Genomic DNA, 24,194 nt, shown 5'->3' with positions numbered 1-24,194 from the left:
AAAACAACCAAAACAAAGCTGGGCAGAGTGTGCAGTTTAAATAGGCTACTAACATTGCCTGGGGTTGTTTGGCATGCAAAATTACTTGTCGATCAATCACTGTCAACACACTTACATGCAGTTCCACACTGAACAAGAGAGGACGCATCAGTTGTTACAAGATAAGAGATATTTTCCGACGGTAGAAAGAATGTAATATGAGCAAAAAATACTCGTGAACCATGAATTCATAACTTTAGAATCTATTTTTTGAACGATGCATGCTACATTTGGATTGGTTTGGGATCCGTGGACTGATGCACTTGCATCTTGAACATGGAATCAGGGGCCGATGCGTTTCGGTGAATGTTACATCCCTAGCATATTCTGTAGAATATGGGAGCCACGATGTACTCCAAACCCCTTCAGACAAAAGTCATGCACCGAACAATATGTTAAATGTGATCAGTAGCAGATGAACATGAATGTCAAAACCTTGCCAAAATACTCAAAGACACAACAGTTATTTTAGAGAAGCCTAACTAATTCGATGAAACATATACTATTTACTTACTGTTTCATGTGGCATGGGGTTAAATCCACAGAGGTTGCAGACAGTGTTCTTGCATTCTGTGCAGGTGTTGTAGTTGGGAGGGTCCTTGGAGCCCTTGTTGAGTTCCACCTTGCAGAGTGGACAGGTAGATTGGCCTACTTTGGGTGCTGGTTGGGAGGATGCTGTACCCTTTGGAGGAGCTGATGGGGGTTGGTCCACTTTGGCATGTACTGATGGGGGGACATTGGCCTTCTGGGGATGCGCTGCTTTCTTCTCCTCTGCTTTCTGAGCAGCAGGTAGTTTGGTCTCCTTTGCAGGGGGCATCTTGGGGGAGGTCTGGGCCAGTGCAGACATCTTGGGGGAAGCTGGCGGTGTGGTGCGGGGCTCGTCCTGAACAACTGATGTTATCAAAGTGGAGGCAGAGCTGAAGATGGACGAGCCAAAGCCAAACATCTTCCCAGACACTGACTCTTCAGGCTTTGAGGAGGCAGACTGAGATTTGGGACCTCCAAAGCCAAATAAGCCTCCTGAATCCTGCTTGGGGGGTTGCTTTGTGGCTGGGAAGGCACTACTCTCCCTACGCCCAGGGCTGGGCTGCTGTGGTGATTTATGAGGTTCTGATGTTCTCCGATTCTCCAGTGGAGCCTTCTGAGCAGGCACTGGGCTTGCCGGATTTTGAGTGTCTGCTGCTGTAGCAGCTTCAACTATTGATATATCAGGCTCTGATTTTGGTGCCTCTGCTGAGGGCTGTCCTTGTTGTTGTAGAGTCTTCTGTTGTGGAGGTTGTTGGACAAGTGTTGGAGTCGGTCTGTCCACTGGCTTCTGGTCCTGCTGGCAAACCACTGTCGGGGATACCTCTTTCTTCTGTGACGAGCCTGCTGCTGGGGTCTCTTTCACTAAAGCAGGAGTCATAGACACCTTGGGGGAAACTGGAGGTGTGGTGCGGTGCTCATCCTGAACAGCTGAGGTGATCAAAGTGGATGCAGAGCTGAAGATAGAGGAGCCAAAGCCAAGCATCTTACCAGACACTGAGTCTTCAGGCTTTGACTGAGCAGGCTGAGATTTAGCACCACCAAAGCCAAAGAAGCCTCCTGACTCCTGCTTGGGGGGCTGGGCCTGTGGCGGTGGTACAGATTTTGCATAAGAGGCTCCACCTTTTGGAAGCAGTTGTTGAGGCTTCCCAGGCTCTCCTTTCGGTGTCCCTGATAGAGGCTGACGTTGTTGCTCTTGTTGTTGTGGAGTCTCTTGGTGTGGAGGGTGTTGGACAGTGGTTGGAGTTGATTTGTCCACTGGCGTTTTGTCCTGCTGTGAAGCCACTGCTGGAGATAATTCCTTCTGTGGTGACCATGGTGCTGGGTTCTTCTTCTCTTTCTCTGAAGCAGGAGTCAATGGCTCATTTAGGGGAGCAGTTTCGAGGTCTGGCTTTGGAGCTTGCTGGGGCTGTACTTGTTGGGATGCCTTTGAAGCAGGCTGTTGCAGTGGAGGAGTTTGCTTTTCTGGCTGCTGTACAGGTGTAGCAGCTCCACTGGTTTTGGGTGTGGCTGGAATTGGTTGGTCCACTGGTTTCTGTACAATTATAGGTTCTTGATTCTCCTTCTCAGCCAGAGCAGGTGAAGCTTGTTTATTTTGTGAGGATCCTAGTGGTGGGGTCTCCTCCTTTTTGTCTGTATTTGGTGCTGGGGTTCCAGCGGGAATTGGTGTCTCCTGAGGTACAGTGGGTGGAGTGATCTCTTGTTGGCCAGCCGCAGGTACTGGGATCTCCTCCTTCTGGGGTTTAGCTGGAGCTGGAGTCGGCTTTGGAGATGCAGCAGGTGTGACAATCTCCTTTTGAAGTGCAACAGGTGTAGAGACTATGCTGGGCAACGGTTGGGATTTCATCATGGGAGGTCCTGGGGGTTCCACTGCTCCAAGTGCTCTCTGCATCTGGCAGGTCAGACAGAGCCATTCCTTCACCTGAAATAAAATAACAGTGTTGATAAAAAAATAACTAAAAATAATAATAACATTAATAATATATCTCATCTTAGTTGCTATTTAAATACTGCATACTACCTGTGACAAACATACAAAACAACTGTCTTATGCTCTAAATCTAAAGATGCTAAAAAAATTATAATAATTACATCACAGCGTATTAATACAATTCCTTAAGATCTAAAATTAGATCACAACATCTATATAGAGTGTCTTCATAGACCTAAAATCCTCATGGTTTTTCCTCTCATTGTTTGTGAACCTAATTTTAAAGCCTGATGCATATTCTAAGGATGTGAATATTTCCTTTTCAAGACGATTCGATAGGTATCTAGCTAGACACATGGGCTCCGATGAGATACATTTTAGTTTGAAACAATTTGATGCAATTGGGTTCGCTGGAAAAGATTCAATGAGTTAACAATTGTTGCATACACACATTCATTTTAAATTCAAATTGTCTGCTGATGGAGAGCTGGGCCTCTCTGAGCTGGATCTGTCGAAGCAGACTCCTCTCTTTGTTGTGTGTGTGTGTGTGTGTGTGTGTGTGTGTGTGTGTGTGTGTGTGTGTGTGTGTGTGTGTGTGTGTGTGTGTGTGTGTGTGTGTGTGTGTGTGTGTGTGTGTGTGAGGGAGAGTGTGTGTGAGGGAGAGTGTGTGTGTGTGTGCGTGCAAGTGTTTTTAAATTCTGTATACCTATGTTCTATGTACTATGAAGGCATCTGACCTGAGCCATAAGGGAGACTAGAGCATAAGGGAGACTAGGCATATACCACCCCACTACCACTATCAGCGGGGCAATGAAGCATGTTTTTTGTCCCTCCACTTTGGTTCTGAAATCAACATCACCCACTGATTAACTTGGAATTATTGCAGATTAAGTGTTTGAGCTAGTCATGTATTAATATTGACTGTAAAAAATAATTGCTGTGGCAAAGCCAATGAATATGTAGCACAACTTTGGATTTCACCCCCATCTCAAAACCAGATGGTTTTGACTGTTTGGAAGTTTTTACTGAGTGAGCTTCTCCTCACGCTAAGGGCATGCCTCGCAAAAGGGATTGGTGGCCTCGTTATGAAATTATCAACTTTACCATGTAAACTCAGCAAAAAAAGAAACGTCCTCTCTATGAACTGTATTTATATTCAGCAAACTTAACATGTGTAAATATTTGTATGTACATAACAAGAATCAACAACTGAGACATAAACTGAACAAGTTTACAGAAATGGAACTAACAGAAATTGAATAATGTGTCCCTGAACAAAGGGGGGGGGGGGGGGGGTCAAAATCAAAAGTAATAGTCAGTGTCTGGTGTGGCCACCAGCTGCATTAAGTACGGCAGTGGATCTCCTCCTCATGGACTGCACCAGATTTGCCCGTTCTGCTGTGAGATGTTACCCCACTCTTCCACCAAGGCACCTGCAAGTTCCCGGACATTTCTGGGGGGAATGGCCCTAGCCCTCACCCTCCGATCCAACAGGTCCCAGACGTGCTCAATGGGATTGAGATCCGGGATCTTCGCTGGCCATGGCAGAACACTGATGTTCATGTCTTGCAGGAAATCACGCATAGAACAAGCAGTATGGCTGGAGCCATTGTCATGCTGGAGGGTAATGTCAGGATGAGCCTGCAGGAAGGGTACCACATGAGGGAGGAGGATGTCTTCCCTGTAACGCACAGTGTTGAGATTGCCTGCAATGACAACAAGCTCAGTCCGATCATGCTGTGACACACCGCCCCAGACCATGACGGACCCTCCACCTCCAAATCGATCCCGCTCCAGAGTACGGGCCTTGGTGTAACGCTCGTTCCTTCAACGATAAACTCAAATCCGACCATCTCTGCCATAAATCCCTGCAGATTATCAATACCATAGTGCTCGAGTCATTCCACATTCATTTTATTCTATGAGACAAAACTATGACTAGTCAGTGAAGAGCACTTTTTGCCAGTCCTGTCTGGTCCAGCGACGCTGGGTTTGTGCCCATAGGCAACGTTGTTGCCGGTGATGTCTGGTGAGGAACTGCCTTACAACAGGCCTACAAGCCCTCAGTCCAGCCTCTCTCAGAATATTGAGGACTGTCAGAGCGCTGATGGAGGGATTGTGCGTTCCTGGTGTAACCCGGGCAGTTGTTGTTGCCATCCTGTACCTGTCCCTCAGGTGTGATGTTCGGATATACCGATCCTGCGCAGGTGTTGTTACACGTGGTATGCCACTGCGAGGATGATCAGCTCTCCGTCCTATCTCCCTGTAGCACTGTCTTAGGCGTCTCACAGTACGGACATTGCAATTTATTGCCCTGGCCACATCTGCAGTCCTCATGCCTCCTTGCAGCATGCCTAAGGCATGTTCACGCAGATGAGCAGGGACCCTGGGCATCTTTCTTTTGGTGTTTTTCAGAGTCAGTAGAAAGGCCTCTTAGTGTCCTAAGTTTTTATAACGGTGACCTTGATTGCCTACCGCCTGTAAGCTGTTAGTGTATTAATGAACGTTCCACAGGTGCATGTTCATAAATTGTTCCTGGTTCATTGAACAAGCATGGGAAACAGTGTTCAAACCCTTTACAATGAAGATATGTGAAGTTATTTGGATTTTTACAAATTATCTTTGAAAGACAGGGTCCTGAAAAAGGGACGTTTCTGTTTTTGCTGAGTTTAAATCTAAAAATGACCATACTGATTGTTTAAAGTAAAACAACCAAAACAAAGCTGGGCAGAGTGTGCAGTTTAAATAGGCTACTAACATTGCCTGGGGTTGTTTGGCATGCAAAATTACTTGTCGATCAATCACTGTCAACACACTTACATGCAGTTCCACACTGAACAAGAGAGGACGCATCAGTTGTTACAAGATAAGAGATATTTTCCGACGGTAGAAAGAATGTAATATGAGCAAAAAATACTCGTGAACCATGAATTCATAACTTTAGAATCTATTTTTTGAACGATGCATGCTACATTTGGATTGGTTTGGGATCCGTGGACTGATGCACTTGCATCTTGAACATGGAATCAGGGGCCGATGCGTTTCGGTGAATGTTACATCCCTAGCATATTCTGTAGAATATGGGAGCCACGATGTACTCCAAACCCCTTCAGACAAAAGTCATGCACCGAACAATATGTTAAATGTGATCAGTAGCAGATGAACATGAATGTCAAAACCTTGCCAAAATACTCAAAGACACAACAGTTATTTTAGAGAAGCCTAACTAATTCGATGAAACATATACTATTTACTTACTGTTTCATGTGGCATGGGGTTAAATCCACAGAGGTTGCAGACAGTGTTCTTGCATTCTGTGCAGGTGTTGTAGTTGGGAGGGTCCTTGGAGCCCTTGTTGAGTTCCACCTTGCAGAGTGGACAGGTAGATTGGCCTACTTTGGGTGCTGGTTGGGAGGATGCTGTACCCTTTGGAGGAGCTGATGGGGGTTGGTCCACTTTGGCATGTACTGATGGGGGGACATTGGCCTTCTGGGGATGCGCTGCTTTCTTCTCCTCTGCTTTCTGAGCAGCAGGTAGTTTGGTCTCCTTTGCAGGGGGCATCTTGGGGGAGGTCTGGGCCAGTGCAGACATCTTGGGGGAAGCTGGCGGTGTGGTGCGGGGCTCGTCCTGAACAACTGATGTTATCAAAGTGGAGGCAGAGCTGAAGATGGACGAGCCAAAGCCAAACATCTTCCCAGACACTGACTCTTCAGGCTTTGAGGAGGCAGACTGAGATTTGGGACCTCCAAAGCCAAATAAGCCTCCTGAATCCTGCTTGGGGGGTTGCTTTGTGGCTGGGAAGGCACTACTCTCCCTACGCCCAGGGCTGGGCTGCTGTGGTGATTTATGAGGTTCTGATGTTCTCCGATTCTCCAGTGGAGCCTTCTGAGCAGGCACTGGGCTTGCCGGATTTTGAGTGTCTGCTGCTGTAGCAGCTTCAACTATTGATATATCAGGCTCTGATTTTGGTGCCTCTGCTGAGGGCTGTCCTTGTTGTTGTAGAGTCTTCTGTTGTGGAGGTTGTTGGACAAGTGTTGGAGTCGGTCTGTCCACTGGCTTCTGGTCCTGCTGGCAAACCACTGTCGGGGATACCTCTTTCTTCTGTGACGAGCCTGCTGCTGGGGTCTCTTTCACTAAAGCAGGAGTCATAGACACCTTGGGGGAAACTGGAGGTGTGGTGCGGTGCTCATCCTGAACAGCTGAGGTGATCAAAGTGGATGCAGAGCTGAAGATAGAGGAGCCAAAGCCAAGCATCTTACCAGACACTGAGTCTTCAGGCTTTGACTGAGCAGGCTGAGATTTAGCACCACCAAAGCCAAAGAAGCCTCCTGACTCCTGCTTGGGGGGCTGGGCCTGTGGCGGTGGTACAGATTTTGCATAAGAGGCTCCACCTTTTGGAAGCAGTTGTTGAGGCTTCCCAGGCTCTCCTTTCGGTGTCCCTGATAGAGGCTGACGTTGTTGCTCTTGTTGTTGTGGAGTCTCTTGGTGTGGAGGGTGTTGGACAGTGGTTGGAGTTGATTTGTCCACTGGCGTTTTGTCCTGCTGTGAAGCCACTGCTGGAGATAATTCCTTCTGTGGTGACCATGGTGCTGGGTTCTTCTTCTCTTTCTCTGAAGCAGGAGTCAATGGCTCATTTAGGGGAGCAGTTTCGAGGTCTGGCTTTGGAGCTTGCTGGGGCTGTACTTGTTGGGATGCCTTTGAAGCAGGCTGTTGCAGTGGAGGAGTTTGCTTTTCTGGCTGCTGTACAGGTGTAGCAGCTCCACTGGTTTTGGGTGTGGCTGGAATTGGTTGGTCCACTGGTTTCTGTACAATTATAGGTTCTTGATTCTCCTTCTCAGCCAGAGCAGGTGAAGCTTGTTTATTTTGTGAGGATCCTAGTGGTGGGGTCTCCTCCTTTTTGTCTGTATTTGGTGCTGGGGTTCCAGCGGGAATTGGTGTCTCCTGAGGTACAGTGGGTGGAGTGATCTCTTGTTGGCCAGCCGCAGGTACTGGGATCTCCTCCTTCTGGGGTTTAGCTGGAGCTGGAGTCGGCTTTGGAGATGCAGCAGGTGTGACAATCTCCTTTTGAAGTGCAACAGGTGTAGAGACTATGCTGGGCAACGGTTGGGATTTCATCATGGGAGGTCCTGGGGGTTCCACTGCTCCAAGTGCTCTCTGCATCTGGCAGGTCAGACAGAGCCATTCCTTCACCTGAAATAAAATAACAGTGTTGATAAAAAAATAACTAAAAATAATAATAACATTAATAATATATCTCATCTTAGTTGCTATTTAAATACTGCATACTACCTGTGACAAACATACAAAACAACTGTCTTATGCTCTAAATCTAAAGATGCTAAAAAAATTATAATAATTACATCACAGCGTATTAATACAATTCCTTAAGATCTAAAATTAGATCACAACATCTATATAGAGTGTCTTCATAGACCTAAAATCCTCATGGTTTTTCCTCTCATTGTTTGTGAACCTAATTTTAAAGCCTGATGCATATTCTAAGGATGTGAATATTTCCTTTTCAAGACGATTCGATAGGTATCTAGCTAGACACATGGGCTCCGATGAGATACATTTTAGTTTGAAACAATTTGATGCAATTGGGTTCGCTGGAAAAGATTCAATGAGTTAACAATTGTTGCATACACACATTCATTTTAAATTCAAATTGTCTGCTGATGGAGAGCTGGGCCTCTCTGAGCTGGATCTGTCGAAGCAGACTCCTCTCTGTGTGTGTGTGTGTGTGTGTGTGTGTGTGTGTGTGTGTGTGTGTGTGTGTGTGTGTGTGTGTGTGTGTGTGTGTGTGTGTGTGTGTGTGTGTGTGTGTGTGTGTGAGGGAGAGTGTGTGTGAGGGAGAGTGTGTGTGTGTGTGCGTGCAAGTGTTTTTAAATTCTGTATACCTATGTTCTATGTACTATGAAGGCATCTGACCTGAGCCATAAGGGAGACTAGGCATATACCACCCCACTACCACTATCAGCGGGGCAATGAAGCATGTTTTTTGTCCCTCCACTTTGGTTCTGAAATCAACATCACCCACTGATTAACTTGGAATTATTGCAGATTAAGTGTTTGAGCTAGTCATGTATTAATATTGACTGTAAAAAATAATTGCTGTGGCAAAGCCAATGAATATGTAGCACAACTTTGGATTTCACCCCCATCTCAAAACCAGATGGTTTTGACTGTTTGGAAGTTTTTACTGAGTGAGCTTCTCCTCACGCTAAGGGCATGCCTCGCAAAAGGGATTGGTGGCCTCGTTATGAAATTATCAACTTTACCATGTAAACTCAGCAAAAAAAGAAACGTCCTCTCTATGAACTGTATTTATATTCAGCAAACTTAACATGTGTAAATATTTGTATGTACATAACAAGAATCAACAACTGAGACATAAACTGAACAAGTTTACAGAAATGGAACTAACAGAAATTGAATAATGTGTCCCTGAACAAAGGGGGGGGGGGGGGGGGGGGTCAAAATCAAAAGTAATAGTCAGTGTCTGGTGTGGCCACCAGCTGCATTAAGTACGGCAGTGGATCTCCTCCTCATGGACTGCACCAGATTTGCCCGTTCTGCTGTGAGATGTTACCCCACTCTTCCACCAAGGCACCTGCAAGTTCCCGGACATTTCTGGGGGGAATGGCCCTAGCCCTCACCCTCCGATCCAACAGGTCCCAGACGTGCTCAATGGGATTGAGATCCGGGATCTTCGCTGGCCATGGCAGAACACTGATGTTCATGTCTTGCAGGAAATCACGCATAGAACAAGCAGTATGGCTGGAGCCATTGTCATGCTGGAGGGTAATGTCAGGATGAGCCTGCAGGAAGGGTACCACATGAGGGAGGAGGATGTCTTCCCTGTAACGCACAGTGTTGAGATTGCCTGCAATGACAACAAGCTCAGTCCGATCATGCTGTGACACACCGCCCCAGACCATGACGGACCCTCCACCTCCAAATCGATCCCGCTCCAGAGTACGGGCCTTGGTGTAACGCTCGTTCCTTCAACGATAAACTCAAATCCGACCATCTCTGCCATAAATCCCTGCAGATTATCAATACCATAGTGCTCGAGTCATTCCACATTCATTTTATTCTATGAGACAAAACTATGACTAGTCAGTGAAGAGCACTTTTTGCCAGTCCTGTCTGGTCCAGCGACGCTGGGTTTGTGCCCATAGGCAACGTTGTTGCCGGTGATGTCTGGTGAGGAACTGCCTTACAACAGGCCTACAAGCCCTCAGTCCAGCCTCTCTCAGAATATTGAGGACTGTCAGAGCGCTGATGGAGGGATTGTGCGTTCCTGGTGTAACCCGGGCAGTTGTTGTTGCCATCCTGTACCTGTCCCTCAGGTGTGATGTTCGGATATACCGATCCTGCGCAGGTGTTGTTACACGTGGTATGCCACTGCGAGGATGATCAGCTCTCCGTCCTATCTCCCTGTAGCACTGTCTTAGGCGTCTCACAGTACGGACATTGCAATTTATTGCCCTGGCCACATCTGCAGTCCTCATGCCTCCTTGCAGCATGCCTAAGGCATGTTCACGCAGATGAGCAGGGACCCTGGGCATCTTTCTTTTGGTGTTTTTCAGAGTCAGTAGAAAGGCCTCTTAGTGTCCTAAGTTTTTATAACGGTGACCTTGATTGCCTACCGCCTGTAAGCTGTTAGTGTATTAATGAACGTTCCACAGGTGCATGTTCATAAATTGTTCCTGGTTCATTGAACAAGCATGGGAAACAGTGTTCAAACCCTTTACAATGAAGATATGTGAAGTTATTTGGATTTTTACAAATTATCTTTGAAAGACAGGGTCCTGAAAAAGGGACGTTTCTGTTTTTGCTGAGTTTAAATCTAAAAATGACCATACTGATTGTTTAAAGTAAAACAACCAAAACAAAGCTGGGCAGAGTGTGCAGTTTAAATAGGCTACTAACATTGCCTGGGGTTGTTTGGCATGCAAAATTACTTGTCGATCAATCACTGTCAACACACTTACATGCAGTTCCACACTGAACAAGAGAGGACGCATCAGTTGTTACAAGATAAGAGATATTTTCCGACGGTAGAAAGAATGTAATATGAGCAAAAAATACTTGTGAACCATGAATTCATAACTTTAGAATCTATTTTTTGAACGATGCATGCTACATTTGGATTGGTTTGGGATCCGTGGACTGATGCACTTGCATCTTGAACATTGAATCAGGGGCCGATGCGTTTCGGTGAATGTTACATCCCTAGCATATTCTGTAGAATATGGGAGCCACGATGTACTCCAAACCCCTTCAGACAAAAGTCATGCACCGAACAATATGTTAAATGTGATCAGTAGCAGATGAACATGAATGTCAAAACCTTGCCAAAATACTCAAAGACACAACAGTTATTTTAGAGAAGCCTAACTAATTTGATGAAACATATACTATTTACTTACTGTTTCATGTGGCATGGGGTTAAATCCACAGAGGTTGCAGACAGTGTTCTTGCATTCTGTGCAGGTGTTGTAGTTGGGAGGGTCCTTGGAGCCCTTGTTGAGTTCCACCTTGCAGAGTGGACAGGTAGATTGGCCTACTTTGGGTGCTGGTTGGGAGGATGCTGTACCCTTTGGAGGAGCTGATGGGGGTTGGTCCACTTTGGCATGTACTGATGGGGGGACATTGGCCTTCTGGGGATGCGCTGCTTTCTTCTCCTCTGCTTTCTGAGCAGCAGGTAGTTTGGTCTCCTTTGCAGGGGGCATCTTGGGGGAGGTCTGGGCCAGTGCAGACATCTTGGGGGAAGCTGGCGGTGTGGTGCGGGGCTCGTCCTGAACAACTGATGTTATCAAAGTGGAGGCAGAGCTGAAGATGGACGAGCCAAAGCCAAACATCTTCCCAGACACTGACTCTTCAGGCTTTGAGGAGGCAGACTGAGATTTGGGACCTCCAAAGCCAAATAAGCCTCCTGAATCCTGCTTGGGGGGTTGCTTTGTGGCTGGGAAGGCACTACTCTCCCTACGCCCAGGGCTGGGCTGCTGTGGTGATTTATGAGGTTCTGATGTTCTCCGATTCTCCAGTGGAGCCTTCTGAGCAGGCACTGGGCTTGCCGGATTTTGAGTGTCTGCTGCTGTAGCAGCTTCAACTATTGATATATCAGGCTCTGATTTTGGTGCCTCTGCTGAGGGCTGTCCTTGTTGTTGTAGAGTCTTCTGTTGTGGAGGTTGTTGGACAAGTGTTGGAGTCGGTCTGTCCACTGGCTTCTGGTCCTGCTGGCAAACCACTGTCGGGGATACCTCTTTCTTCTGTGACGAGCCTGCTGCTGGGGTCTCTTTCACTAAAGCAGGAGTCATAGACACCTTGGGGGAAACTGGAGGTGTGGTGCGGTGCTCATCCTGAACAGCTGAGGTGATCAAAGTGGATGCAGAGCTGAAGATAGAGGAGCCAAAGCCAAGCATCTTACCAGACACTGAGTCTTCAGGCTTTGACTGAGCAGGCTGAGATTTAGCACCACCAAAGCCAAAGAAGCCTCCTGACTCCTGCTTGGGGGGCTGGGCCTGTGGCGGTGGTACAGATTTTGCATAAGAGGCTCCACCTTTTGGAAGCAGTTGTTGAGGCTTCCCAGGCTCTCCTTTCGGTGTCCCTGATAGAGGCTGACGTTGTTGCTCTTGTTGTTGTGGAGTCTCTTGGTGTGGAGGGTGTTGGACAGTGGTTGGAGTTGATTTGTCCACTGGCGTTTTGTCCTGCTGTGAAGCCACTGCTGGAGATAATTCCTTCTGTGGTGACCATGGTGCTGGGTTCTTCTTCTCTTTCTCTGAAGCAGGAGTCAATGGCTCATTTAGGGGAGCAGTTTCGAGGTCTGGCTTTGGAGCTTGCTGGGGCTGTACTTGTTGGGATGCCTTTGAAGCAGGCTGTTGCAGTGGAGGAGTTTGCTTTTCTGGCTGCTGTACAGGTGTAGCAGCTCCACTGGTTTTGGGTGTGGCTGGAATTGGTTGGTCCACTGGTTTCTGTACAATTATAGGTTCTTGATTCTCCTTCTCAGCCAGAGCAGGTGAAGCTTGTTTATTTTGTGAGGATCCTAGTGGTGGGGTCTCCTCCTTTTTGTCTGTATTTGGTGCTGGGGTTCCAGCGGGAATTGGTGTCTCCTGAGGTACAGTGGGTGGAGTGATCTCTTGTTGGCCAGCCGCAGGTACTGGGATCTCCTCCTTCTGGGGTTTAGCTGGAGCTGGAGTCGGCTTTGGAGATGCAGCAGGTGTGACAATCTCCTTTTGAAGTGCAACAGGTGTAGAGACTATGCTGGGCAACGGTTGGGATTTCATCATGGGAGGTCCTGGGGGTTCCACTGCTCCAAGTGCTCTCTGCATCTGGCAGGTCAGACAGAGCCATTCCTTCACCTGAAATAAAATAACAGTGTTGATAAAAAAATAACTAAAAATAATAATAACATTAATAATATATCTCATCTTAGTTGCTATTTAAATACTGCATACTACCTGTGACAAACATACAAAACAACTGTCTTATGCTCTAAATCTAAAGATGCTAAAAAAATTATAATAATTACATCACAGCGTATTAATACAATTCCTTAAGATCTAAAATTAGATCACAACATCTATATAGAGTGTCTTCATAGACCTAAAATCCTCATGGTTTTTCCTCTCATTGTTTGTGAACCTAATTTTAAAGCCTGATGCATATTCTAAGGATGTGAATATTTCCTTTTCAAGACGATTCGATAGGTATCTAGCTAGACACATGGGCTCCGATGAGATACATTTTAGTTTGAAACAATTTGATGCAATTGGGTTCGCTGGAAAAGATTCAATGAGTTAACAATTGTTGCATACACACATTCATTTTAAATTCAAATTGTCTGCTGATGGAGAGCTGGGCCTCTCTGAGCTGGATCTGTCGAAGCAGACTCCTCTCTTTGTGTGTGTGTGTGTGTGTGTGTGTGTGTGTGTGTGTGTGTGTGTGTGTGTGTGTGTGTGTGTGTGTGTGAGAGTGTGTGTGAGGGAGAGTGTGTGTGAGGGAGAGTGTGTGTGTGTGTGCGTGCAAGTGTTTTTAAATTCTGTATACCTATGTTCTATGTACTATGAAGGCATCTGACCTGAGCCATAAGGGAGACTAGGCATATACCACCCCACTACCACTATCAGCGGGGCAATGAAGCATGTTTTTTGTCCCTCCACTTTGGTTCTGAAATCAACATCACCCACTGATTAACTTGGAATTATTGCAGATTAAGTGTTTGAGCTAGTCATGTATTAATATTGACTGTAAAAAATAATTGCTGTGGCAAAGCCAATGAATATGTAGCACAACTTTGGATTTCACCCCCATCTCAAAACCAGATGGTTTTGACTGTTTGGAAGTTTTTACTGAGTGAGCTTCTCCTCACGCTAAGGGCATGCCTCGCAAAAGGGATTGGTGGCCTCGTTATGAAATGATCAACTTTACCATGTAAACTCAGCAAAAAAAGAAACGTCCTCTCTATGAACTGTATTTATATTCAGCAAACTTAACATGTGTAAATATTTGTATGTACATAACAAGAATCAACAACTGAGACATAAACTGAACAAGTTTACAGAAATGGAACTAACAGAAATTGAATAATGTGTCCCTGAACAAAGGGGGGGGGGGGGGGGTCAAAATCAAAAGTAATAGTCAGTGTCTGGTGTGGCCACCAGCTGCATTAAGTACGGCAGTGGATCTCCTCCTCATGGACTGCACCAGATTTGCCCGTTCTGCTGTGAGATGTTACCCCACTCTTCCACCAAGGCACCTGCAAGTTCCCGGACATTTCTGGGGGGAATGGCCCTAGCCCTCACCCTCCGATCCAACAGGTCCCAGACGTGCTCAATGGGATTGAGATCCGGGATCTTCGCTGGCCATGGCAGAACACTGATGTTCATGTCTTGCAGGAAATCACGCATAGAACAAGCAGTATGGCTGGAGCCATTGTCATGCTGGAGGGTAATGTCAGGATGAGCCTGCAGGAAGGGTACCACATGAGGGAGGAGGATGTCTTCCCTGTAACGCACAGTGTTGAGATTGCCTGCAATGACAACAAGCTCAGTCCGATCATGCTGTGACACACCGCCCCAGACCATGACGGACCCTCCACCTCCAAATCGATCCCGCTCCAGAGTACGGGCCTTGGTGTAACGCTCGTTCCTTCAACGATAAACTCAAATCCGACCATCTCTGCCATAAATCCCTGCAGATTATCAATACCATAGTGCTCGAGTCATTCCACATTCATTTTATTCTATGAGACAAAACTATGACTAGTCAGTGAAGAGCACTTTTTGCCAGTCCTGTCTGGTCCAGCGACGCTGGGTTTGTGCCCATAGGCAACGTTGTTGCCGGTGATGTCTGGTGAGGAACTGCCTTACAACAGGCCTACAAGCCCTCAGTCCAGCCTCTCTCAGAATATTGAGGACTGTCAGAGCGCTGATGGAGGGATTGTGCGTTCCTGGTGTAACCCGGGCAGTTGTTGTTGCCATCCTGTACCTGTCCCTCAGGTGTGATGTTCGGATATACCGATCCTGCGCAGGTGTTGTTACACGTGGTATGCCACTGCGAGGATGATCAGCTCTCCGTCCTATCTCCCTGTAGCACTGTCTTAGGCGTCTCACAGTACGGACATTGCAATTTATTGCCCTGGCCACATCTGCAGTCCTCATGCCTCCTTGCAGCATGCCTAAGGCATGTTCACGCAGATGAGCAGGGACCCTGGGCATCTTTCTTTTGGTGTTTTTCAGAGTCAGTAGAAAGGCCTCTTAGTGTCCTAAGTTTTTATAACGGTGACCTTGATTGCCTACCGCCTGTAAGCTGTTAGTGTATTAATGAACGTTCCACAGGTGCATGTTCATAAATTGTTCCTGGTTCATTGAACAAGCATGGGAAACAGTGTTCAAACCCTTTACAATGAAGATATGTGAAGTTATTTGGATTTTTACAAATTATCTTTGAAAGACAGGGTCCTGAAAAAGGGACGTTTCTGTTTTTGCTGAGTTTAAATCTAAAAATGACCATACTGATTGTTTAAAGTAAAACAACCAAAACAAAGCTGGGCAGAGTGTGCAGTTTAAATAGGCTACTAACATTGCCTGGGGTTGTTTGGCATGCAAAATTACTTGTCGATCAATCACTGTCAACACACTTACATGCAGTTCCACACTGAACAAGAGAGGACGCATCAGTTGTTACAAGATAAGAGATATTTTCCGACGGTAGAAAGAATGTAATATGAGCAAAAAATACTTGTGAACCATGAATTCATAACTTTAGAATCTATTTTTTGAACGATGCATGCTACATTTGGATTGGTTTGGGATCCGTGGACTGATGCACTTGCATCTTGAACATGGAATCAGGGGCCGATGCGTTTCGGTGAATGTTACATCCCTAGCATATTCTGTAGAATATGGGAGCCACGATGTACTCCAAACCCCTTCAGACAAAAGTCATGCACCAAACAATATGTTAAATGTGATCAGTAGCAGATGAACATGAATGTCAAAACCTTGCCAAAATACTCAAAGACAATGCTGTCAGATTACAATTGGTTTCCAGGAAGATCATAAACCAACATTAGATATTTTTTGAGGAAAGACAATATTAATAACAAGAACTCCATCAAAGCATCTTGTTAACCTTTCTTACACCTCCCATGAAAGACAAGACTGGCGACTATAAACATTGTATATGTATAGTTACTATCATTAACCAATTGTTCTATAAAAAAACACAACAGTTATTTTAGAGAAGCCTAACTAATTTGATGAAACATATACTATTTACTTACTGTTTCATGTGGCATGGGGTTAAATCCACAGAGGTTGCAGACAGTGTTCTTGCATTCTGTGCAGGTGTTGTAGTTGGGAGGGTCCTTGGAGCCCTTGTTGAGTTCCACCTTGCAGAGTGGACAGGTAGATTGGCCTGCTTTGGGTGCTGGTTGGGAGGATGCTGTACCCTTTGGAGGAGCTGATGGGGGTTTGTCCACTTTGGCATGTACTGATAGGGGGACATTGGCCTTCCGGGGATGCGCTGCTTTCTTCTCCTCTGCTTTCTGAGCAGCAGGTAGTTTGGTCTCCTTCGCAGGGGGCATCTTGGGGGAGGTCTGGGCCAGTGCAGACATCTTGGGGGAAGCTGGCGGTGTGGTGCGGGGCTCGTCCTGAACAACTGATGTTATCAAAGTGGAGGCAGAGCTGAAGATGGACGAGCCAAAGCCAAACATCTTCCCAGACACTGACTCTTCAGGCTTTGAGGAGGCAGACTGAGATTTGGGACCTCCAAAGCCAAATAAGCCTCCTGATTCCTGCTTGGGGGGTTGCTTTGTGGCTGGGAAGGCACTACTCTCCCTACGCCCAGGGCTGGGCTGCTGTGGGGGTTTATGAGGTTCTGATGTTCTCCGATTCTCCAGTGGAGCCTTCTGAGCAGGCACTGGGCTTGCCGGATTTTGAGTGTCTGCTGCTGTAGCAGCTTCAACTATTGATATATCAGGCTCTGATTTTGGTGCCTCTGCTGAGGGCTGCGGAGGCTGTCCTTGTTGTTGTAGAGTCTTCTGTTGTGGAGGTTGTTGGACAAGTGCTGGAATCGGTCTGTCCACTGGCTTCTGGTCCTGCTGGCAAACCACTGTCGGGGATACCTCCTTCTTCTGTGACGAGCCTGCTGCTGGGGTCTCTTTCACTAAAGCAGGAGTCATAGACACCTTGGGGGAAGCTGGAGGTGTGGTGCGGTGCTCATCCTGAACAGCTGAGGTGATCAAAGTGGATGCAGAGCTGAAGATAGAGGAGCCAAAGCCAATCATCTTCCCAGACACTGAGTCTTCAGGCTTTGACTGAGCAGGCTGAGATTTAGCACCACCAAATCCAAAGAAGCCTCCTGACTCCTGCTTGGGGGGCTGGGCCTGTGGTGGTGGTACAGATTTTGCATAAGAGGCTCCACCTTTTGGAAGCTGTTGTTGAGGCTTCCCAGGCTCTCCTTTCGGTGTCCCTGTTAGAGGCTGACGTTGTTGCTCTTGTTGTTGTGGAGTCTCTTGGTGTGGAGGATGTTGGACAGGGGTTGGAGTTGATTTGTCCACTGGCGTTTTGTCCTGCTGTGAAGCCACTGCTGGAGATAATTTCTTCTGTGGTGACCCTGGTGCTCGGTTCTTCTTCTCTTTCTCTGAAGCAGGGGTCATTGGCTCATTTAGGGGAGCAGTTTCGAGGTCTGGCTTTGGAGCTTGCTGGGGCTGTACTTGTTGGGATGCCTTTGAAGCAGGCTGTTGCAGTGGAGGAGTTTGCTTTTCTGGCTGCTGTACAGGTGTAGCAGCTCCACTGGTTTTGGGTGTGGCTGGAATTGGTTGGTCCACTGGTTTCTGTACAATTATAGGTTCTTGATTCTCCTTCTCAGCCAGAGCAGGTGACGCTTGTTTCTTTTGTGAGGATCCTAGTGGTGGGGTCTCCTCCTTTTTGTCTGCATTTGGTGCTGGGGTTCCAGCGGGAATTGGTGTCTCCTGAAGTACAGTGGGTGGAGTGATCTCTTGTTGGCCAGCCGCAGGTACTGGGATCTCCTCCTTCTGGGGTTTAGCTGGAGCTGGAGTCGGCTTTGGAGATGCAGCAGGTGTGACAATCTCCTTTTGAAGTGCAACAGGTGTAGAGACTATGCTGGGCAACGGTTGGGATTTCATCATGGGAGGTCCTGGGGGTTCCACTGCTCCAAGTGCTCTCTGCATCTGGCAGGTCAGACAGAGCCATTCCTTTACCTGAAAAAAAATAACAGTGTTGATAAAAAATAACTAAAATAATATTAACATTAATAATATATCTCATCTTAGTTGCTATTTAAATACTGCATACTACATGTGACTCTTCGTCTGAGGAGGAGTAAGGATCGGACCAAAGCGCAGCGTGATAAGTGTTCATGATGATATTTAATTAAAACTCAGAACACCAAACAATAAATGACAACGTGAATTTACAAAACCAAAACAGTACCATGTGGCCCAAACACTCACACGGAAACAAACACCCACAAACCAACAGTGAAACCCAGGCTACCTAAGTATGATTCTCAATCAGAGACAACCAACGACACCTGTCTCTGATTGAGAACCATACCGAACACAAAAACCAACATAGAAAAACAAACATAGACTGACCACCCCAACTCACGCCCTGACCATACTAAAACAAAGAATAAAATAACAGAACTATGGTCAGAATGTGACAGTACCCCCCCACCAAAGGTGCGGACAACCTGAACCTATAGGGGAGGGTCTTGGTGGGCATCTGTCCGCGGTGGCGGCTCTGGAGCGGGACGTGGACCCCACTTCACCATAGTTTTTGTCCGCCTCCTCAACCGCCCCCGTGGCCTCATATGAGCGGCGACCCTCGCCGCCGACCTCGGACTGGGGACCCTCGCCACGTGTCCCGAATGGACGGGAGATTCCGGCAGCGCTGGACGGACGGGAGATTCCGGCAGCGCCGGAGGGGCGGGAGACTCCGGCAGCGCCGGACAGGCGGGAGACTCCGGCTGCGCCGGACAGGCGGGAGACTTCGGCAGCTCCGGAGTGAAGGGCGATTCTGGCATCGCCTGGCTGACTGACGGCTCTGGCAGCTCCTGGCTGACTGACGGCTCTGGCAGTTCCTGGCTGGCTGACGGCTCTGGCAGCTCCTGGCTGACTGGCAGCTCTGGCGGCTCAGGACAGACTGGCGGCTCTGGCCGCTCAGGACAGACGGGAGACTCTGGCAGCTCAGGACAGACGGGAGACTCTGGCGGCTCAGGACAGACGGGAGACTCTGGCGGCTCAGGAAAGACGGGAGACTCTGGCGGCTCCGGACAGACGGGAGACTCTGGCGGCTGAAGACAAACGGGAGACTGGCGGCTCAGGACAGACGAGAGACTCTGGCGGCTCAGGACAGACGGGAGACTCTGACAGCGCTGGGTAGGAGGAAGACTCTGACAGCACTGGACAGGCGGAAGCACCTGCAGGAAGAAGACGGAGAGACAGCCTAATGCGGGGGGCTGCCACCGGAGGGCTGGTGCGTGGAGGTGGCACCGGATAGACTGGACCGTGCAGGCGCACTGGAGCTCTTGAGCACCGAGCCTGCCCAACCTTAACTGGTTGAATTCTCCCCGTGGCCAGGCCACTGCGGCGAGGTGGAATAGCCCGAACTGGGCTGTGCTGGCGAACCGGGGACACCATGCATAAGGCTGGTGCCATGTACGCCGGCCCGAGGAGACGCACTGGAGACCAGATGCGTAGAGCCGGCTTCATGGCACCTGGCTCAATGCCCACTCTAGCCCGGTCGATACGAGGAGCTGGAATGTACCGCACCGGGCTATGCACACGCACCGGGGACACTGTGTGCTCCACCGCATAACACGGAGCCTGCCAGGTCCCTCTAGCTCTCCGGTAAGCACGGGAAGTTGGCGCAGGTCTCCTACCTGACTTCGCCACACTCCCCGTGTTCCCCCTCCAATACATTTTTGGGGCTGCCTCTCTGGCTTCCTTCCGCACCGCCGTGCTGACTCCATTCGCCGGTATCCCTCCTCACACTGCTCCAGAGAATCCCAGGCGGGCTCCGGCACTCTCCCTGGGTCGACCGACCACCTGTCTATCTCCTCCCAAGTAGTGACATAGTCCAGATCTCGCTCCCATGTCCAGGAGTCCTGCGATCGCTGCTGCTGCCCGTTATCACGCTGCTTGGTCCTTTTGTGGTGGGTGTTTCTGTAACAGATTTCCTCCTCTTCGTCTGAGGAGGAGTAAGGATCGGACCAAAGCGCAGCGGGGTAAGTGTTCATGATGATATTTAATTAAAACTCAGAACACTAAACAATAAATGACAACGTGAATTCACCAAACCGAAACAGTACCGTGTGGCCCACGGAAACAAACACCCACAAAGCAACAGTGAAACCCAGGCTACCTAAGTATGATTCTCAATCAAAGACAACTAACGACATCTGCCTCTGATTGAGAACCATGCTAGGCCGAACACAAAAACCAACATAGAAGAACAAACATAGACTCCCCACCCCAACGCATGCCCTGTCCATACTAAAACAAAGAATAAAATAACGGGACAACAACCGTCTTATGCTCTAAATCTAAAGATACTAAAAAAATGTAAATAATTATATCACAGCGTACAATTCCTTAAGATCTGAAATTAGATCACAACATCTATATAGAGTGTCTTCATAGACTTAAAATCCTCATAGTTTTTCCTCTCATTGTTTGTGAACCTAATTTTAAAGCCTGATGCATATTCTAAGGATGTGAATATTTCCCTTTCAAGACGATTCGATGTTCAGATATACCGATCCTGCGCAGGTGTTGTTACACGTGGTGTGCCACTGCGAGGATGATCAGCTGTCCGTCCTGTCTCCCTGTAGCGCTGTCTTAGGCGTCTCACAGTACGGACATTGCAATTTATTGCCCTGGCCACATCTGCAGTCCTCATGCCTCCTTGCAGCATGCCTAAGGCACGTTCATGCAGATGAGCAGGGACCCTGGGCATCTTTCTTTTGATGTTTTTCAGAGTCAGTAGAAAGGCCTCTTTAGTGTCCTAAGTTTTTATAACGGTGACCTTGATTGCCTACTGCCTGTAAGCTGTTAGTGTATTAACGACCGTTCCACAGGTGCATGTTCATAAATTGTTCATGGTTCATTGAACAAGCATGGGAAACAGTGTTTAAACCCTTTACAATGAAGATCTGTGAAGTTATCTGGATATTTACAAATTATCTTTGAAAGACAGGGTCCTTAAAAATGGACGTTTCTGTTTTTTCTGAGTTTAAATCTAAAAATGACCATACTGATTGTTTAAAGTAAAACAACCAAAACAAAGCTGGGCAGAGTGTGCAGTTTAAATAGGCTACTAACATTGCCTGGGGTTGTTTGGCATGCAAAATTACTTGTCGATCAATGACTGTCAACACACTTACACGCAGTTCGACACTGAACAAGAGAGGACGCATCAGTTGTTACAAGATAAGAGATAATTTCCGACGGTAGAAAGAATGTAATATGAGCAAAAAATACTTGTGAACCATGAATTCATAACTTTAGAATCTATTTTTTGAACGATGCATGCTACATTTGGATTGGTTTGGGATCCGTGGACTGATGCACTTGCACCTTAAACATGGAATCGGGGGCCGATGCGTTTCGGTGAATGTTACATCCCTAGCATATTCTGTAGAATATGGGAGCCACGATGTACTCCAAACCCCTTCAGACAAAAGTCATGCACCAAACAATATGTTAAATGTGATCAGTAGCAGATGAACATGAATGTCAAAACCTTGCCAAAATACTCAAAGACAATGCTGTCAGATTACAATTGGTTTCCAGGAAGATCATAAACCAACATTAGATATTTTTTGAGGAAAGACAATATTAATAACAAGAACTCCATCAAAGCATCTTGTTAACCTTTCTTACACCTCCCATGAAAGACAAGACTGGCGACTATAAACATTGTATATGTATAGTTACTATCATTAACCAATTGTTCTATAAAAAAAGCACAACAGTTATTTTAGAGAAGCCTAACTAATTTGATGAAACATATACTATTTACTTACTGTTTCATGTGGCATGGGGTTAAATCCACAGAGGTTGCAGACAGTGTTCTTGCATTCTGTGCAGGTGTTGTAGTTGGGAGGGTCCTTGGAGCCCTTGTTGAGTTCCACCTTGCAGAGTGGACAGGTAGATTGGCCTGCTTTGGGAGCTGGTTGGGAGGATGCTGCTCCCTTTGGAGGCTCTGATGGGGGTTTGTCCACTTTGGCCTGTACTGATGGGGAGACCTTGGCCTGCTGGAGTTGCTCTGCTTTCTTCTCATCTGCTTTCTGAACAGCAGGTGGTTTGGTCTCCTTTGCAGGGGGAATCTTGGGAGAGGCCTGGGCTGCTGCAGACACGTTGGGGTAAGCTGGCGGTGTGGTGCGGGGCTCCTCATGAACAGCTGAGGTGATCAAAGTGGACGCAGAGCTGAAGATGGAGGAGCCAAAGCCAAACATCTTCCCAGACACTGACTCTTCAGGCTTTGAGGGGAAAGATTCAGATTTAGCACCACCAAAGCCAAATAAGCCTCCAGACTCGTGCTTGGGGGATTGCTGTGTGGCTGGGATGGCACTACTCTGCCTACGTCCAGGTCGAGGCTGCTGTGGTGGTTTTGGTGGTTCTGATGTTCTCCGGTTCCCCTGTGGTGCCTTCTGAGCAGGCCCATGGCTTGCCAGATTTTGAGTGTCTGCTGCTTTAGCAGCTTCAACTATTGATATATCACGCTCTGCTGAGGGCTGCGGAGGCTGTCCTTGTTGTTGTAGAGTATTCTGTTGTGGAGGTTGTTGGACAAGTGTTGGAGTCGGTCTGTCCACTAGCTTCTGGTCCTGCTGTGAAGCCACTGTCGGAGAAATCTGCTTCTTCTGTGGCGAGCCTGGTTCTGGTGCGTTCTTCTCTTTCATTGAAGCAGGGGTCACGGTTTCCTTTTTGGCTGAGGCTGTAGTAGGGGCCACTTTTCGGGGACCAACTGGTGTGTGAGTCTCCTTCTTTTGAAGTGCAACAGGTGCAGACACCTTTGGGGAAGCTGGTGGTGTGGTGCTAGGCCCCTCCTGAACCGCTGACGTAATAAAAGTGGAGGCAGAGCTGAAGATGGACGAGCCAAAGCCAAACATCTTCCCCGACACTGACTCTTCAGGCTTTGAGGAGGCAGACTGAGATTTAGGACCTCCAAAGCCAAATAAGCCTCCCGATTCCTGCTTGGGGGGTTGCTGTGTGGCTGGGAATATACTACTCTCCCTACGCCCAGGGCTGGGATGCTGTGGTGGTTTCGGTGGTTCTGATGTTCTCCGATTCTCTAGTAGAGCCTTCTGAGCAGGCACAGGGCTGGCTGGTTTTTGAGTATCTGCTGCTTTAGCAGCTTCAGCTTTTGACACTTCAGCTGCAGGGGGAACTGGTTTCCTTTGAGGGGAGCCTGGGGTTTGACTGTCTTTCTTCGCAGATGCAGCAGCTGTTGCAATATCCTTTTGGGCTGCACTGGGTGTGACAGCGACCGTTTGAGGTGCAGACACCTTGTTGGGAGACGGTTTAATAATGGGGGATCCTGGGGGTTCCATTCCTCCAGGAGCTCTCTGCATCTGGCAGTTCAGACACAGCCACTCCTTCACCGGAAAGAGCAATGTTGTGTTAGATACGTATTGTATACCCCGGTTACCTGTTGGTATAATAGCTGGATAAAATCATTTCAAGGAATCTTCATAAATATACTGCTGAATATTTCCATGTGAATATACAGTCTGCATACAACATGCCCAGTCATTGCTCTAAGTAACTTGATGAATATTGTAGTTATAGTTGAATACAAATTTAGCATTTTGTGTAACTAAAGCAATTAATACAAGTAACCTACTAGGTTGCTACAAAAATGTCCCTGTCAATTAACTTTGAATTGAATAAAATATTGTTTAAAAAAAATACCAAATATTTAACCTTTACTTAACTAGTCAGTTAAGAACAAATTCTCATTTACAATGACGGCCAACCCCAGCCAAATCCTAACTCGGACAACGCTGGACCAATTGCACACCGCCCTATGGGACTCCCAATCACGGCCGGTTGTGATACAGCCTGGAATCTAACCAGGGTCTGTAGTGACGCCTCTAGGACTGAGATGCAGTGCCATAGACCGCTGCGCCACTTGGGAGCTCTGGTTGGCACAGGTAA

General features: G+C 47.4%; 1 protein-coding gene across 1 annotated transcript in view; it reads right to left on the bottom strand.

Annotated features, from left to right (window-relative positions):
• Positions 1–24,194, bottom strand: part of LOC139377987 (protein piccolo-like) — a 153,085-nt gene that overhangs the window by 114,735 nt on the left and 14,156 nt on the right. Inside the window, exons 6-11 of the mRNA XM_071120551.1 lie at positions 22,061–23,242; positions 16,290–18,230; positions 12,664–12,864; positions 10,933–11,658; positions 5,753–7,684; positions 554–2,485 (exon numbers count right to left, since the gene is read on the bottom strand). Of these exons, the coding sequence (XP_070976652.1) occupies positions 554–2,485; positions 5,753–7,684; positions 10,933–11,658; positions 12,664–12,864; positions 16,290–18,230; positions 22,061–23,242 (7,914 nt within the window). The remainder of the gene's footprint in view (positions 1–553; positions 2,486–5,752; positions 7,685–10,932; positions 11,659–12,663; positions 12,865–16,289; positions 18,231–22,060; positions 23,243–24,194) is intronic.

Source organism: Oncorhynchus clarkii, chromosome 2 (assembly GCF_045791955.1).
Source record: "Oncorhynchus clarkii lewisi isolate Uvic-CL-2024 chromosome 2, UVic_Ocla_1.0, whole genome shotgun sequence".
Taxonomy (NCBI): domain Eukaryota; kingdom Metazoa; phylum Chordata; class Actinopteri; order Salmoniformes; family Salmonidae; genus Oncorhynchus; species Oncorhynchus clarkii.
The sequence above is the reverse complement of the archived record's forward strand: the minus strand, read 5'-3'. Positions and strand labels throughout refer to the sequence as shown.